Raw genomic sequence first — 15,094 nt, 5'->3', positions numbered from 1 at the left:
AAACAAACATACAGATACAGACTTCTTTGAGATGCTTTCTTAAAAGTTGGGCAAATGACTTGTTGAATATAATAGAGGTTTCGTAGCCAAATGCCGCTCTCTTGTAGTTTCACGATTCAATATGTTCATAGTCATTGAAGATCATTTTGATCACGTGATATATTGTTTCTTTTTCATAGAAATCGAAAATTTTTTGAAAAGGCGATGATGAGAGATGAGATGAGATGAGATGAAAACCTTCAATTTAGTTTATGTGCAAAGAATATTGACAATAAAAGCATTCTCAGACATAGAAGTGACCATATTTGCATCAGCATTTTCTGCGCAGAGATCGATATGGGTTCAAAGCGTAATTTTACGGAGGTTGGTGTGTCTTCATACCAAGAAGAACCATCTGTGGCCGTTGGAAGCTTCTTCAAAGGTTTCCAAGCACCAAACGATACTTTATTCGAACTTTACAAGAACAAAAAGGATAGCGACAAATTCGTTTTACATGGAGAGAATGAAAGATTAGAATATGAGGGCAAGGTTGATGAGGATTTTGCAGCTTCTTCTCAATATGTCGTAGGTGTTTATGATGCCTCGACAAAATCCGTGGAGTTATACAAAGCGCCAATGTTCTCTACAAAGGTTATTTCCAAGTCCACTAAGAACTTAATGGGACCTGCAATCAAGCAATCAGACGTACGTGCATCGATTATGAGAAATGCCTTGGGTGAAGCATTTGGTACCAAGAAAGCGAAGAAAGCAATTGCTGATATGGAAAGAAATCGTATCGATTCGGATAAACTTGTAGATTCTGCTATCGACATTGTGGACTCTGTCAAGGCAGCTTCAAAGGACCTCCCAACACAAGAACAATTAAAAGAAACTGTTTCTTCAGACAGACCTACTCCTGTTGCAAACTTGGACGCAACAGATGTCGAACAAATTTATCCATTATACAACATAATACCCAAAAACGAATGGGCATTCATTCGTGTTGGTCCAATCATGAAGGAAAAAGATGCGGAAAAGAGGTTAGAATACTTCCCACATACAAAATTCCAATATATAGTCAAAAAGTTACCAACCTTGACTCAAGCCTCTCAAATGCAGAAATTACAGCTATTGTACTACCTATCTCTTTTGGTTGGTGTTTACGATAACAGAAGAGTTAACAACAAAACGAAATTGTTGGAAAGAATTAATAACCCTCCTGACGTTTTGCTAGATGGTATTTTGCAAAGGTTTACAATTTCTAAGCCAGGTCAATACGGTAAATCTAAGGACAGATCGTTCTTCATTGACCCACAAAGAGAGGACAAGATTCTATGTTACATTTTAACTATAATCATGCATTTGGACAACTTCATCGTAGAAGTTCCGCCCTTAGCACAACAACTAAATCTAAAGCCTTCAAGACTAGTAAATCTTTTCAAGATACTAGGTGCTACAGTGAAAGGTGCTACAGTATCTCAAGCAGAGGCTTTCGGCATTCCAAAATCCTCTGCTGCTACATACAAGATCGCAACTTTAAGGGTTCCGTTCAAGCTTCCTGAAATGACTAGAAGAGGTAGAGGACCAAGAAGGTAATTTAAATACACTTAAATACAATATGATAATAAAATCTACATTGCGCAAGTCTTTTAAGTTTCATTCTCTTTACTTCTGTATCAATATTTAATCAAATATGATTACGTTGGGTTTTTCTTTTAAACTTTTACAAAACTTGAATTAAAAAACCTTCAAAGATGTAAAACTAGAACTATTGTGTGTCACATCAAGATCAGTTTTTATCGATGAGGACAGTTGGAATAGGTATAGATTTGGGATCTTCAAGCTTCAGAATTGGTGTTTTTGATTCGGAGACTGATGAGCTAATAGAGCAGGAATCTCATAAAGTTGGGTACCTTTACTATAAGGATAATATATTCACACAATCCACTCATGATATTATCAAAGCGATAGACGTTACATTTGCAAGACTTAAGCTATCTAACTTTAATGTCCGATCGATAGGTGTTGCGGCGACTTGCTCCATGGTGGTCGGAAAGCAAGATGGTAATAATTTGATTCCTACTCATATATATGAAGATTTTAAAACTGATAATTGTCAGGATGTGCTGTTTTGGATGCATTCGGCGGCACGTAAAGAAACAATGTATCTGAACAAAACTGTAGACAATCGCGTATTATCTTTCTTCGGAGGAAAATTCTTTCCTGAAATGGCCATCCCAAAGCTTTTAATGCTAAGCAAGATAAAACTCAGAAATGAATTAACTGTGATCGATTTGCACAGATGGTTACTTTGGATTGTTTGCTTAAAACTGGATTATGACGTTAACCTTCCGGTCAATGTAGTAAATTCTAATGGAATTGGCCATGACGGAGAACTTTTTGGATGGAAATCAGACTTTTATGATAAACTAAACTTAGACGGTATCTTTATTGGTAATAATAACGCAATAGATTCCAAAATCTCAATTGGTGATAGTTGTATTGATTGCTATTCCAGTTGGTTCCCTACCATAAAGAAGGAAACACTCAACAATGCTTTATTTGCAATCGCGGGAACATCCACATGCTTTCTATATGCAACTGATAAAACCGAGAGGTTTTTCAATGGAATATGGGGTCCTTTTAAAGATATACTATTCAATAGAGATCACCATCAGTCAATAGATCCTTTTTCAGTTTATGAAAGTGGTATCTCCAAAACTGGGTTGTTATTGGAACAATTGTTGTTGGAACATCCAGTAAGTAAAAGCACTGAAGGTGACATTCTGGGTTTAATTGAAAAAGAGATTCAGTTGATAGAAAAAAAAGAAAACACATCTATACATACTCTTGTTAATGAACTATACTACGAAGAAGATGCAGCTTGCAATGAATCTCCATTCATAAAACAAAATAAAAATGGAATTTCAAGACAACCTTATAATGATGATTTCAGAGATATTACTTTAAAATACATTGTGATCGTGGAAACTCTAGCTTTTCAAATCGCTGACGTGATTCAAGTTTTCAGAGACAATAATTTGCATATTAATACATTTGTAATAGTTGGAAGTCAAGCAAAAAATAAAAGAATGTTGAGCGTTTTAAAATCATTGTGTAAAAACCTTGAACTTTGGAGCACACAAGGTAATGAGGACAAAATCGGAGTGAAGGGAGCATATCTCTTAGGGAAATCGCGCAGTAATAACGAATCACTTATACATAGTCTTGCTTCATCATCAGAAAAATTAACCCGTATTGACGTCTCTCTAAAAATTTCAGCCAAAACCACTTCTTTACTAGAACAAAAGTACCTGATTTATAAAAGTTTGGTTAATACAAAAATGCGCTAAAAATTATGATAATTGAGAGTTATAACCTCATTAACTACTTACCTTGTTGATATCTACCCATTCAATCAGTGATTTTTGTCTATCATCCCTTTTAACTTTGTAGAAATGGTCTGTATAACTTGAAGCATTCATATAATTGAGAAACTTCTCGTCATGAGTAATTACAATTAATTGGAAATTCGTCTGATGTCTCCTAACTTCAATAATATTACCTAACGAACGGGCTAAACTCTCGATGTTTTCCTCATCAAGGTTTGTTGTTGGTTCGTCTAAGGCTATAACACCGCAATTAACTCCAAACGTCTCGGATAATGCTAATCTAATAATAATAGCGGCCAAAACTTTTTGTCCAGCAGAGCATCGACCCCTCATGTCAAGCTCTGCATCCTGTTTATACATTACTACTCTATAGTTAAACGTTTTTCCCCTCACATTGGAGACTTCGTCTGTTTTTATTTTAATGGTATCGACATCCGTACCACTATAAGTCCTTTTCCAAAGCTCATCGATGATACGATTAATATCCTTCATTTTTAAGCTATGATATCTCATAATAGCACTATCTAATGCACGAGAATAAGTATCAATATCATCAGTTACTAATGATTTTGTTTGTAGCTTAATCCATTCTCTTTGGTAAAGTTCGTCAACATTTTTATAATCCGTATTAATCTGGGTAGTTAGCGTTTTAATTTGATTTTGTAATTGTTTGATTTCACCCAGCTTCCCTGCATTTTCGGCGCTGAGTTTTTCATATGCAGATCTCAATCTTAGAGATTCTTCTTGGTATTTTTCCCTTTCTTTTTCAGCAGTAGCTACGTCTAAACTAGACAGTTCACGATCAAAACTTTCAAGTTGAGTTTTGAGATCGCATAAATCAATGTTAAGTTTAATATTTTTAAATTCCTTGTCGGAGTCTTTCAACCTTTGGTTATCGACATTTATCAAAGTTTCTACATCTTTCAAATCTTTTTCTTTAATCAATATTGCATTACGGTGTTGTTCGAGTAACTCGGTACATTGGGTAAGGCGTTTGGAGTCATTTTCTTCAAAATCTTTGATTGTTTTACTTATATCTGTAACCAGAGTAATTTGATTCTGAATTTTATCCCGTTTGTCGCGAGCTTCTAATTCCATATTTCTGTTCCGTTTTTTCATTTCATCCAAAACCTCCGTGTGAGACTTTATTTCTTTCTTCAAATTCTGAACCTCTTCTGTCAGAATGCTTGATTCTTTTTCAGAACTTTTGATAATATCTTGGTTGGCTTCTAGTTCTTTTATAACACCATTTCTTTCTTGTAATAAGGTTTCCATTCTATTAATGTCTGAGTTTTTTTCTCTTATTAGTGTCAGCAAATTATTATACTCCCTTGATTTGTCTTCTTTCTGACTCTGCGTATCAGAAATGTCCTTTCTTAAAGTTCTTAGTCTATCGTTTATGTATTTTTGTTTTTGTTGTAATTCTTCGATACTTTCTAACACTTCTTGAGAAGTGTATATACTCAATTCTTCCTCAACCCTATTCAACTCCAGCGATATTCTCAATTTTTCTTCATTGAAATTGACAAGCTTATTAATGCAAGGTTGTATTTTGTCCGAAATCGTTGAAAATTTGTGTTGAAGTTCTTGGAGTTCTAATACACATTTACGTTGTATATTACTTTTTTCATCATGATCCTTTTTAACTTCAATATACTTTTTCTCAAGGGAATTCTTTTCTTTAATACTATTCCTATAAGATATCACATCATCATAACAGCTTTTTAGATCGTCTAAGTATATTTTTACTTCTTCGGCAGTAGTTTCAAGAGCCTTCTGGAGATTCTTGTCAGTACGGTCTTGAAGGTTTTTAATCAAGCGAGAGGAAGATTCCTTGTTCTCAAAATGTCTCTGACATAAATAGCAACAATTCTCTTTTTCCGCCACTTCAAGGGCTTTTAGATTAAATTCAAGTGTAGTTCTGTGCATCTTCAAATTTTCTAGAGCAATCTTGTAGGACTCTTCGGAGTCTTTAAGTTCCTCATCATAATCCTCAATGTTGATATCTTCAGGCAAAACAGCTTTTATTTTCAACTCTAGATTACTTGTGGTAGAATTTAATACTTGAATCTGGTTTTCCAAATTTTTCATTTGATTCTCAGATTGGATAGAAAATTTAGTGGCAGTATCACATTCCATTTTACACTTTGAAAGTTCTTCTTTCATATCATTGTAAACTAATTTAAAGCTTTCCGGAAGATCATCATCTATCCGTAAAGAAACGTTTAAATTCCTGGCTTCATGCATTATTTCCTCTTCCATTTTTTTTATATCTTTTAATTTGGCACTCAAATTACCTTTAAGAAGGGAATGTTTAGCAAAGAGGTCAGAATGTTGGTTTACTTTGTTTATTCGCAATTGAATAGCTTCCAGTTGATCTTCTAGGGAAAGTATATCTTGATTTTTTGATTTAATTTCATTCATTAAACTTTCAATTACATTTTCAGAATCCCAATTCCTTAATTTCGCTTCATAACTTTTAAGATTCTCTTTCTGAACATGTAATTCTGTTTCGTTCACATTTAAATCTTTTGATCTGTTAGACAACTTGGATATTTGGTTTTGCAATTTCTTCATATCACTTGATATATATGATAGCTGTTGTTCTTTTTTTGCTAGTGAGTTTCTACTTGTGAGTAATTGTTCCTCGATATCAGCTTCTTCCTTCTGGTTTTTATACTGTATAGTATTTAGACGTTCGTTTGCCATTTTAAGCATGGTTGAAACTTCTGAAGTTACATTTTGTTTAGGAATATTATACGTGTTTGATAATTCGGTGAGTAGTTCTTCCTTTTTCATCTTTGAGTGTTCATATTGTTCTTTTTTGGAACACAATTCACCTTGAAGACGAATAACCCGTTGTTGGCTAGTTCTTTCCTTTTCAAGGAATGACACGATTCTTTCTCTTTCTTCAAAGTGACCTTTCAATTTCGAATCGATATCTTTTAATATTCCTTCAAAGTTGGAAAGCATATTCTGGAGATCGCTCTTTGATTTTGGAATAATTTCAATTGACGATTGAAGTCTTTGAATTTGCTCTGATAGTGAAGATTTGCTACGCTGTAAGCTTTCCGATCGTGATATAACTTCTTGAAATTGCTGATTTGAACTGAAAAGTTCATCAGATTGACTTGTAATGGCTTCCAACTTCTTCTCGATATCCTTTACTTCCAATAAATATTCTTCAACTTTATTTTCTAACTGGGAAACGTTCATTTTGGTTGCTTTAGATCTATCTCTATCAGTCTTTAAATGTTCCACAGACTGTTTGAGCAATTTGATGTCTATTGCCATATCCTTTTTGATCGTCTTAAGATTATCCAAGGCTTTAGTGAACTTCATGGCTTGAAAAATTTCATCAAACCGTTTCTTAAGTATTGACGGTTCGCTAAGAGGCCACAATGAGTCTTCTTGATGACAAAATATTACATAGTCAAGAATTGCCTTGGGAACTCCTAAATATAACGGGATCTGTTGATCCAACTCAGTTGCTCGTGTACTTAAAGTAGTCCGTTCGCCACGATTGATCGCCACCAATTGACCTTCTAAAGTCTTAAATGTGTTAGCATTTTTCTTTGCAAGTAACTGAATATTCCTGGTAACAATCATATTAACTCCCTTTGCATTGACGAATGCAAGTTTCACCTGCGCTCGAATATCCTTCTCGCCTGTGATTTTTGGATCATGAATAAAGGCACCGTTTTTAGAGTTTGGTGGTAGATCACCTGTCGTTGCATACTTCAAACATTCTATAATAGTTGTTTTACCTGACCCATTGGTACCAACAATTAATGTTAGCGGTTTCCCGAATTCTATCGTCTCTCTGTCGTTTGAATCAAAAGAGCGAATCCCTTGAATTGAAAGCTTATATATCGCTGACATGTTTCATCTAGCTATATTTGAGATATACTTCTTTTTGAGATGTCTCAAAATCTCTTGTATAGTTCAGTGTCCTATAAGTTGAAACTTTTAATTGTTAGCGAACAGAACATAGTAGTCTTTATTAATGAAGCAATGTATATACCCGCTAAACATATATTGGTATATATCGCCTTCCTAAATCTGAAGGATAGTGTTGAAAGACAGAAGTGCATGATGGTCACGTGCATTAAATGGGGCATACATTTTTTTCAAAAAATTTGTATGTGTATGGTTGTCATCCCAAACGAATTAAAACGCAAGAGTATATAAGCCCAGAAATAAATTGTTCTAAAAAGCTCACAGGATCCAAAACAATTAAAATTTTAATAAACTCAGAAAATAGTGATAGTCTGAATCAGTACGAATAACAATAGCAGCAACAGTAACTGAGCGCCACTTGATTGATATAGTTATTGAGTATTGAATCATCGAACAGTCTCTTTATTTGTTTACAATTATATTCATTTTCTTCTCAGCTCGTACTAATAACTTCTTTTATTTCGGGAATTTAACTGCCTTTCCTTATCGCCCCAAATAACACTAACGTACGCTTTTTTCCATAAATATTTTAACGTTTGACACACGTATTCCACACCCATTAGAGCGCAAAATGGCTAATAATACTGAGCATGAGGATTTTGTAGCAACTCTAGAATCCTTCAAAGAGTTAAAGACGGGTATTTCTGGCTCTCGTATTAGAAAACTAACCGATTATACAATTGCTCATGTAAAAGATGTTGAAACCTTGTTGTCTTTCGTGATAAACTACTCTAGAGAGTGTACTCCAACTCATAAATTGGGTTCCTTGTATATTATTGACTCTACTGTTAGAGCATTGTTGAGTAAGTCGGATAACGAAGATTCAGATGGTAATGGCGAAGAAAACTATTATGCTAAGGGTATAAAGATACTAAATGCTAACATTCTATCTTTATTGATCGACGGTATCGAAAATAGCGATGCAACGCATTTAGAGAAGATACAAGAGCTAGTAAATATTTGGGAGAAGAACAATGTTTTCGATAGGAAGTCGCTAGAAACAGCAAAAAGTCGTCTAAACGAGCTAATATCTGGTAATAATGTTGTTTCATCTTCTGCTTCATCTACTTATTCTAGTAAGCAACGTTCTGCTTCAAACACTAATGCTAAAGCATCATCTTTAAGCGATAGAGCCACACAAATCTTGAATAATATACCGAAGTTTGAAAACCTTCCGGTTGTTCATGTTCCATCTGATTTACTCTCAGATGACTCACTTGTACAAATGTCTTGTTTGAAGCAATTCTTGGGTACCTTGCAAGTCGAATTGGCAAAGCATCAGAAACTGGTCCGCGTAAGCAAGCCTTCCTCTAACGTTTCTAAGGGTAACAATCGTCCAACCCAATATATTGGAAGAGACTCTAGAAATGATAGATCTAGATCTCCGCCCAGAAATAAAAATGAAAGAACACGTCAACAATCCAATTCTTCATCCCATAACAATAGACAACAACAGCAGCAATCTTCGAAGGAATTACAAGGCAACAACCATCATCTATATCCAGATGAAAAGAATATACCTTCCAATCCCCATTACAGACCAAAACCGGTCTCTTTTGATCCTACGATACCACGAGATCATGTAAAGGTTTATTCTCGTACATTATTTGTCGGCGGTGTTCCACAAAACTTCAAAGAACATGATATTGCAAGAATGCTAAGACAATTTGGTGAAGTACAGAGTGTGATTCTAAATAATGCCCGGAAGCACGCATTCGTTAAGGTTTATTCCAGAGCTGAGGCAGAAAGAATTATGGCACATTTCACCGGTGGAGGAAACCCAACCCATGGATTGAGAATTCGTTGGGCTGTTGGTTTTGGACCTCGAGATTGTTGTGACTATCAATATGGTTTTTCTATCATTCCTCTAGCTAGATTGACAGAAATTGATTATAAGTGGTCTCAATCAGCCGAGTGGGGAGGTACTGGTGGACAGCCAATCCAAACTAACATGGTATATGAAGAACCTGACATTATTGTCGGTGAGGGTGTTTCATCTAAAGCTATTTCTCAAAAAATGCCCACTGATAAAGGTGTCCTGGGGCCAAAGTCGGGGAAAGTTGGTCAACCAGCGGTTATTCCACAACCGTCTATGCCCTTTAGCAGCTTGTCTCCTCCTCCTCCAGCAGTTGCTCAGCAGGCACCAGTTCCTCAAGTTGGGCCTGTACAGCAACAATACTATAACCAGCCAAATACCTATCAACAAGGTCCTACACCAGCAATGCTGTATGGACAAAATCAAATCATGAGTCCTCCGCAGCAACAACAGCAACAACCACAGCAGCAGTCTCAACATCAAAATCAGCCCCAAGAATCCTCGCAATCGCCACAAAATTTTGATCCGACCGCTCAACTAAACACATTGATGAATATCTTGAATCAAACTTCAAAATAAAAAACGACCATCATTTAATTTTCCATAGAAGCACCCTATCTTTGTATTGACGTCTATATGTATTCATACACATCTAATCCTAATATCTCGGTGACAACGACTAAGTAATTATCAAATCCGTATATCGTGATATCAAAAGCAGTATTGAAAAATTTTGAGTTGGAAGGTTTTATACCTACACTTGGAGTTTTATTACAAGAAACAGGCATTAGCTTTTACTCCAGCATTAGAGCAGTAATAGCAACTGGATCTCTTTGAAAGACTAAATCAAGCACCATATATTTGGAAGTTGTCTGCCTCTGGAAATGTCTGTGAAAACTGCTACTAATTCAATTCCTAAGGCTATTAAGGCTAGTCTGGTACTTTCGAGAATTCCGATCGTTACTCCAGAACTCAATGCATTAGAAAGCAAGTACTTTCAATACCAAAGTGAGCTTGAAAGAAGACTCATGTGGACATTTCCTTCTTACTTCTATTTCAAAAAAGGTACTTTGACTGAACGTCGTTTCCAATCTGCGCAGAAGGGTGTAATCAGTAAGCAACCAGGAGTATGGTTCCCAAAAGGTGTTCCAGACGTCAAACATAACAGAGAAAGAAGCCAGAAACAAGAAATTGTGTTACCAAAGGATACATCAGAATCTTCGCTCAACTCGGATGTTTCAAGACCTATTGTTCCAAACTCTAGAATCACTAAAGCGGATGAAAAAAACGATATTAGCAGCTTAGAAAGAAAATTAGACAGAACCCTATATCTTCTTGTGAAAGATGGAAAAGAAAATTGGGTATTACCAAACTTCCCCGTTGAAGCTGTGAACAGTGAAGAGAAGAAAGCCTTGCATGAAACCGCTGAAATAGGATTGAGAAGAATTGGTGGTGAAGACATCAACACATGGACAGTATCAAACACTCCAGCTGGTGTTATACAATCTGATAAAGATCTTCAATTTTTGTTCAAGTCGCATATAGTAGCTGGGGAATTCAAATTGAAGGACAAGAGATCAATCAAAGACTTTGCATGGTTGACTAAGGATGAAATAAAAACAAAAGTTAATGAAGAGTATTTCAAAGAGATTCAGTACCTACTAGCTGATAATTAAAGAACCAAATTGTAATTTGGCTGAAAAGCTTAGATCTTTATGGACATAGCCTACGTATATAAACTCTTGTAAATAATAATCAAATTCTAAGATTAGAGTTTAAACCACTTTCATAACGGATTACCATCTACAAGATGTTTAAGTTTACAACTCGTCAACTACATACCATTACTTATCTTCGGTTGTTGGTATATTGTTTTACCATCTATCATTAGATTTTCTGAACTTTGAACCGCTACTTGGTCTATCAAACGATCTGTCATTAAATTTGTCAGTATCCCTCCTGTGTGATTGTTGGCGAGAGTCTTTATCTTTATTAGAGCGTGATTTACTGTCTCTTAAACTCCTGTTTGTACGTTCAGGTTTCTTCGGAACTTCACTACGCTTTGGGTCATCATGAGGAAAGCTTGTTTTTGATCTAGAGGAACGAAGGTCTACTAAAGTCATTTTATCCAAAGCCCCAGTAGTGAAAAAAGTCAAACATGACCTTGACCACTTTATTGACGACTGAGAACTGTTTTTTACCACTGCATTGTATAAAGGCGAAAGATCATTATACCAATAAAGATTTAAAAATGCATCGTTTGAATCTTTGGCTTTGCTGACTATAGCAATAATTGAGCCATCAAAGGATATATCAATCCCAGTAATTCTATTCTCGGTTTTAATTGACTGTTTTAATGGAATTAAGTCTGGAAGTGACCAAATGCAACAATCATTATGAGTGCCTACCAGTACTGATCTTCCCAGAGGATCCATTGTTAGAAACGAAATAGTTTTCATATTATTACGTCTTTCCCATTTCATTTCCAATGCATTAGAAGCGACGGAAAGTCCTCTAATAAACCCTGATCTATATGCAAGGATAATGCTCTTAGAATCGTTGGACCAACACATAGAATGAATTTCATCATCTAACTCATTTTCTGGACAATATGACACAAAAGATTCATATCCTGATTCAACATCAAATACGTATAACTCATTAGCCTTAGTAACAACTGCTAGGAATTTCCCCAAAGGGTCGTACTCATTAATGAAATTTTTGGCCTTGAAATTCGTTTTAAACTCCTTTAGCACCCTAAGCGTATTGTCCACAACGTTCCAGATCTTCACTGTTGGTGTATTACCCACAGTTGCGAATTGTAGTTCATTGGGATTCCAACTAATTGAATAGACGATTTTTCCTTCCCCGTGCACGTCTTTTTTAACAGAACCAACCAATACATAGTCCTGGGTCCTATCTGCTGAAATTGGTGGTCTCATTACTGACAAACTACCATCTATTCTTGACCAAGCCAAATATCTGGCTGCTGGATGTGAATCCAAAGATATAATCTCATTTAAAGAGTAGCGTGCAGACCGACTGTCTTTTACTGCAATAGCATGGTAATCTTTTAACACTTTTTTATCTTTACAGCAACTCTCTAATAAAGAACTATAATGATTTTTTAATTGCGGTTCATCGAGGTAAGAAACTTCGAAAGATTTTAGTCCATTGTATCCGAATCTAGACATGGTGATTGGCACCTCTTATCTATGTCTTGACTTCTTTTCAATTTCCCATCTACAATATTTGTCTTGTTTGGTTTCTTTCATCATCATATTCGAATAAAAATAAGAATTCGGTCAGTGTCAAGAAGAGTTTACATACACACACAACAAAGAAAACAAAATATGAAAGACTTTTTAAGATGCAAAAAAGGCCGAGATCTTTTTCAAATGAAATAATCCACGTAGAATTCGTGTAAGAATGCTGTTATAAATTATATAGGTAAATATTGATGATAGCGCAATTCATGGTTTATCTTTAAAGTACAGAATGTACTTTTCATTAATGAATCCTCTACATTTCATTTCAATTTCAGAAACCAAAGTCATCTTAAAAATTAAAGAGAAAAAAAGCTTTCCTGCAAAGATAGTTCTGTCCTTCACAACCACATTAGGCTGTTACCTCTAAAGACAATTGATGTCCCATAGTTCGACAATATTTCAAGCTGAAATATCATACTGGATTTTTTTGTAAACACCACCGTACTGTTTTTAGTTTTTTATTTTACCTAATGACACTATCTAATTCGTTAAATGTTTACTTATAACATCAAAACCCTTTCAGTACAAATTATTATTTAAACGTCCCGAACAAGCAATAAAAAACTTAAGGTAAACACACCGTGTTCACTATCTGTAACTCTTAGGGATCGTGGATATTTAATGTCGGTAATGAGTAGTCCTGTTGATATATCGAGTCAGCAGTGCATTATTATTAACTCCTCATCTCCAAGTACAACCGCATCAGAGAAGAAAAGGAAACCACCAGCAACTTATGGTGGAGCAGGTACCAAGAGATTACGAAAGACAGAGGATGTATGCCCATATGAAATATCAGACGATGAATATGATGGCGAGAACCGTACTGTAGAGAGATCTATTCAAAACGATGTTGATCTCGAAGTTACGTTCAGTGACGTTAGTGAACCAGAATCAGATTCTTTGCTGCTAGAAGGCGAAGGACCAACAAGTAAACCACTTGAATTAACAGATGATGAAAGCGTCAAAGAATCATCAAGCGAGACAAAAGATTTCTTTGACAATGATTCAGGCGTGAAAAAAATGTCCCTAGATCTTATAAATGCTTACCGAATCAAATCTACGAAAACCCTCCCGGAGTTCAAAAGAAGCAGAAGCCTCGTCAAGACGGATTCACATAGTACAAAAGCTGTATATAGAAAAGCTTTAAATGTACGGCGGCAGAGTATGGAAAAATACAAACTCCCACCAGTGTTATTCTTAGAGGAACTGCAAGCGCGGGCATCAATTCATCTTTCAAAATGTGAATCTATATTATCTGGAAAAATGTCATCCCTATACTATACAATGGCTAAGCAGGTTGCAAAAAACTCTAAACGTCAAGTTATAACAAAAGAAGATTTAACTGATTTGAACATTATGAAATTTACTGCAGGGTATTTTGGATCAAGGCGACAAGCAATTGTGGGAATGCTAATAATGGAGAAATACGGTTCGGAACTGAAGAAACATAAAAATCCAGTAGTAACTTTCTGGGGTCCCTTTGACTTTTCACAATATGTTTTGGCACCAGAAATACTAAGCCATTTGTGTATGGAGGACTTCAATTTAAAAAACATAGAAGATGCATGGGACATTTTACAGGCTACTATAGATTTCGGGATCAAAGTAGCAGATTCTGATCCATTGGAAATTTATGAAATAGAATTAGAAGAACAAGAGCTTCAAAACCTCAATTTAGGTAAGGAGTACTCTTCTATGACTTATAGAAAAGACCCACGCCAGTCGTGACTGTGTGCACGTGCACTTCCATGGAAATTGAACACCGGACACCGGACAAAAAAGAAGAACCAGTCTCGTCACCGAACAAAAAATCGTTTTGAACGGGTTGAAAATTTTCTGAATTACCAATATTGAGTTTGGGCATCGAACTACGCTAGCGATCTCTTTTAATGTTTTTAAAGCCATAATGAAACGAAATGTAATTCACTGTCTTTCGCTGGTGTAGTTTTACTTTCAAGACGGATTTTTGTTGGGTTTGTTCCGGAGACGCTGGGAAGACTCGAGCTCGTGAAAATGTCAGGTAAGGCGTGTTATATTTGTGGGAAGTTAGGCCATTTGGCCGGTGATTGTGATTCTGAGAAGCTATGTTACAACTGTAACAAGCCAGGTCACGTTCAATCTGAATGTCCTGTTCCAAAAACTGTCGAATTCAAGCAATGTTACAACTGTGGTGAAACTGGTCACGTCAAGACTGAGTGCACTGTGCAAAAGTGTTACAACTGTGAAGGGTTTGGCCACATCTCTAGGGACTGTGACCAACCAAAGAAGTTCAGACAAAATGGCGAACGTTCTGCTTCAAAGGTTTCTTGTTACAAGTGTGGTGGTCCAAACCATATGGCTAAGGATTGTTTGAAGAGTGCTCCAACTTGTTACAACTGTGGTCAAGCTGGCCACATGTCCAAGGATTGTGAAAACGACGAAAACGAAAAGGTTTGCTACAACTGTAACGGAGTTGGCCACATTGCCAAGGAATGTCCTTCCTACTAAGTAATTCTCCTTCCGAGGTTTAAAATAAACTAAAGTATAATAAATTTAGTAAAACAATGATTTCTTTGGGGTCTTCTATCTTTATGTCGATACTTAGGTGCTAACAACAAGAGAGGAAATATGATAAGATTAGATCAACATCATGAATTCAACCACTATGTTTTTTATTGCGTCATTGTCGTTAAGTATAT

At 35.8% G+C, this 15,094-nt stretch overlaps 8 protein-coding genes across 8 annotated transcripts; 6 read left to right on the top strand and 2 right to left on the bottom strand.

The window, feature by feature from the left end:
* Window positions 1-336: 336 nt before the first annotated feature.
* On the top strand, window positions 337-1,575 carry RPA49 (DNA-directed RNA polymerase I subunit RPA49; the record flags this gene model as incomplete). Its single annotated transcript, XM_022818152.1, has 1 exon — window positions 337-1,575. One exon carries the CDS (start codon window positions 337-339, stop codon window positions 1,573-1,575), a length of 1,239 nt encoding a protein of 412 aa, XP_022673671.1.
* Window positions 1,576-1,781: 206 nt separating this feature from the next.
* MPA43 (Mpa43p) lies at window positions 1,782-3,332 on the top strand (the record flags this gene model as incomplete). Its single annotated transcript, XM_022818141.1, has 1 exon — window positions 1,782-3,332. One exon carries the CDS (start codon window positions 1,782-1,784, stop codon window positions 3,330-3,332), a length of 1,551 nt encoding a protein of 516 aa, XP_022673670.1.
* A 30-nt stretch (window positions 3,333-3,362) lies between these two features.
* On the bottom strand, window positions 3,363-7,253 carry RAD50 (MRX complex DNA-binding subunit; the record flags this gene model as incomplete). Its single annotated transcript, XM_022818129.1, has 1 exon — window positions 3,363-7,253. The coding sequence occupies one exon, from the start codon at window positions 7,251-7,253 to the stop codon at window positions 3,363-3,365; it is 3,891 nt and encodes a 1,296-aa protein (XP_022673669.1).
* Window positions 7,254-7,902: 649 nt separating this feature from the next.
* NRD1 (Nrd1 complex RNA-binding subunit) lies at window positions 7,903-9,726 on the top strand (the record flags this gene model as incomplete). The annotated part of the gene is made up of 1 exon (XM_022818118.1): window positions 7,903-9,726. The coding sequence occupies one exon, from the start codon at window positions 7,903-7,905 to the stop codon at window positions 9,724-9,726; it is 1,824 nt and encodes a 607-aa protein (XP_022673668.1).
* A 305-nt stretch (window positions 9,727-10,031) lies between these two features.
* On the top strand, window positions 10,032-10,823 carry MRPL17 (mitochondrial 54S ribosomal protein mL46; the record flags this gene model as incomplete). Its single annotated transcript, XM_022818107.1, has 1 exon — window positions 10,032-10,823. One exon carries the CDS (start codon window positions 10,032-10,034, stop codon window positions 10,821-10,823), a length of 792 nt encoding a protein of 263 aa, XP_022673667.1.
* A 198-nt stretch (window positions 10,824-11,021) lies between these two features.
* TEX1 (Tex1p) lies at window positions 11,022-12,341 on the bottom strand (the record flags this gene model as incomplete). The annotated part of the gene is made up of 1 exon (XM_022818096.1): window positions 11,022-12,341. The coding sequence occupies one exon, from the start codon at window positions 12,339-12,341 to the stop codon at window positions 11,022-11,024; it is 1,320 nt and encodes a 439-aa protein (XP_022673666.1).
* A 696-nt stretch (window positions 12,342-13,037) lies between these two features.
* On the top strand, window positions 13,038-14,144 carry RTC4 (Rtc4p; the record flags this gene model as incomplete). Its single annotated transcript, XM_022818085.1, has 1 exon — window positions 13,038-14,144. The coding sequence occupies one exon, from the start codon at window positions 13,038-13,040 to the stop codon at window positions 14,142-14,144; it is 1,107 nt and encodes a 368-aa protein (XP_022673665.1).
* A 285-nt stretch (window positions 14,145-14,429) lies between these two features.
* Window positions 14,430-14,903, top strand: GIS2 (mRNA-binding translational activator GIS2; the record flags this gene model as incomplete). Its single annotated transcript, XM_022818074.1, has 1 exon — window positions 14,430-14,903. The coding sequence occupies one exon, from the start codon at window positions 14,430-14,432 to the stop codon at window positions 14,901-14,903; it is 474 nt and encodes a 157-aa protein (XP_022673664.1).
* Window positions 14,904-15,094: the final 191 nt, after the last annotated feature.

The sequence above is a fragment of the Kluyveromyces marxianus genome, chromosome 1, assembly GCF_001417885.1.
Source record: "Kluyveromyces marxianus DMKU3-1042 DNA, complete genome, chromosome 1".
Classification (NCBI taxonomy): domain Eukaryota; kingdom Fungi; phylum Ascomycota; class Saccharomycetes; order Saccharomycetales; family Saccharomycetaceae; genus Kluyveromyces; species Kluyveromyces marxianus.
Note: the sequence above shows the minus strand (reverse complement) of the source record. Positions and strands in the feature narration are given on the sequence as shown.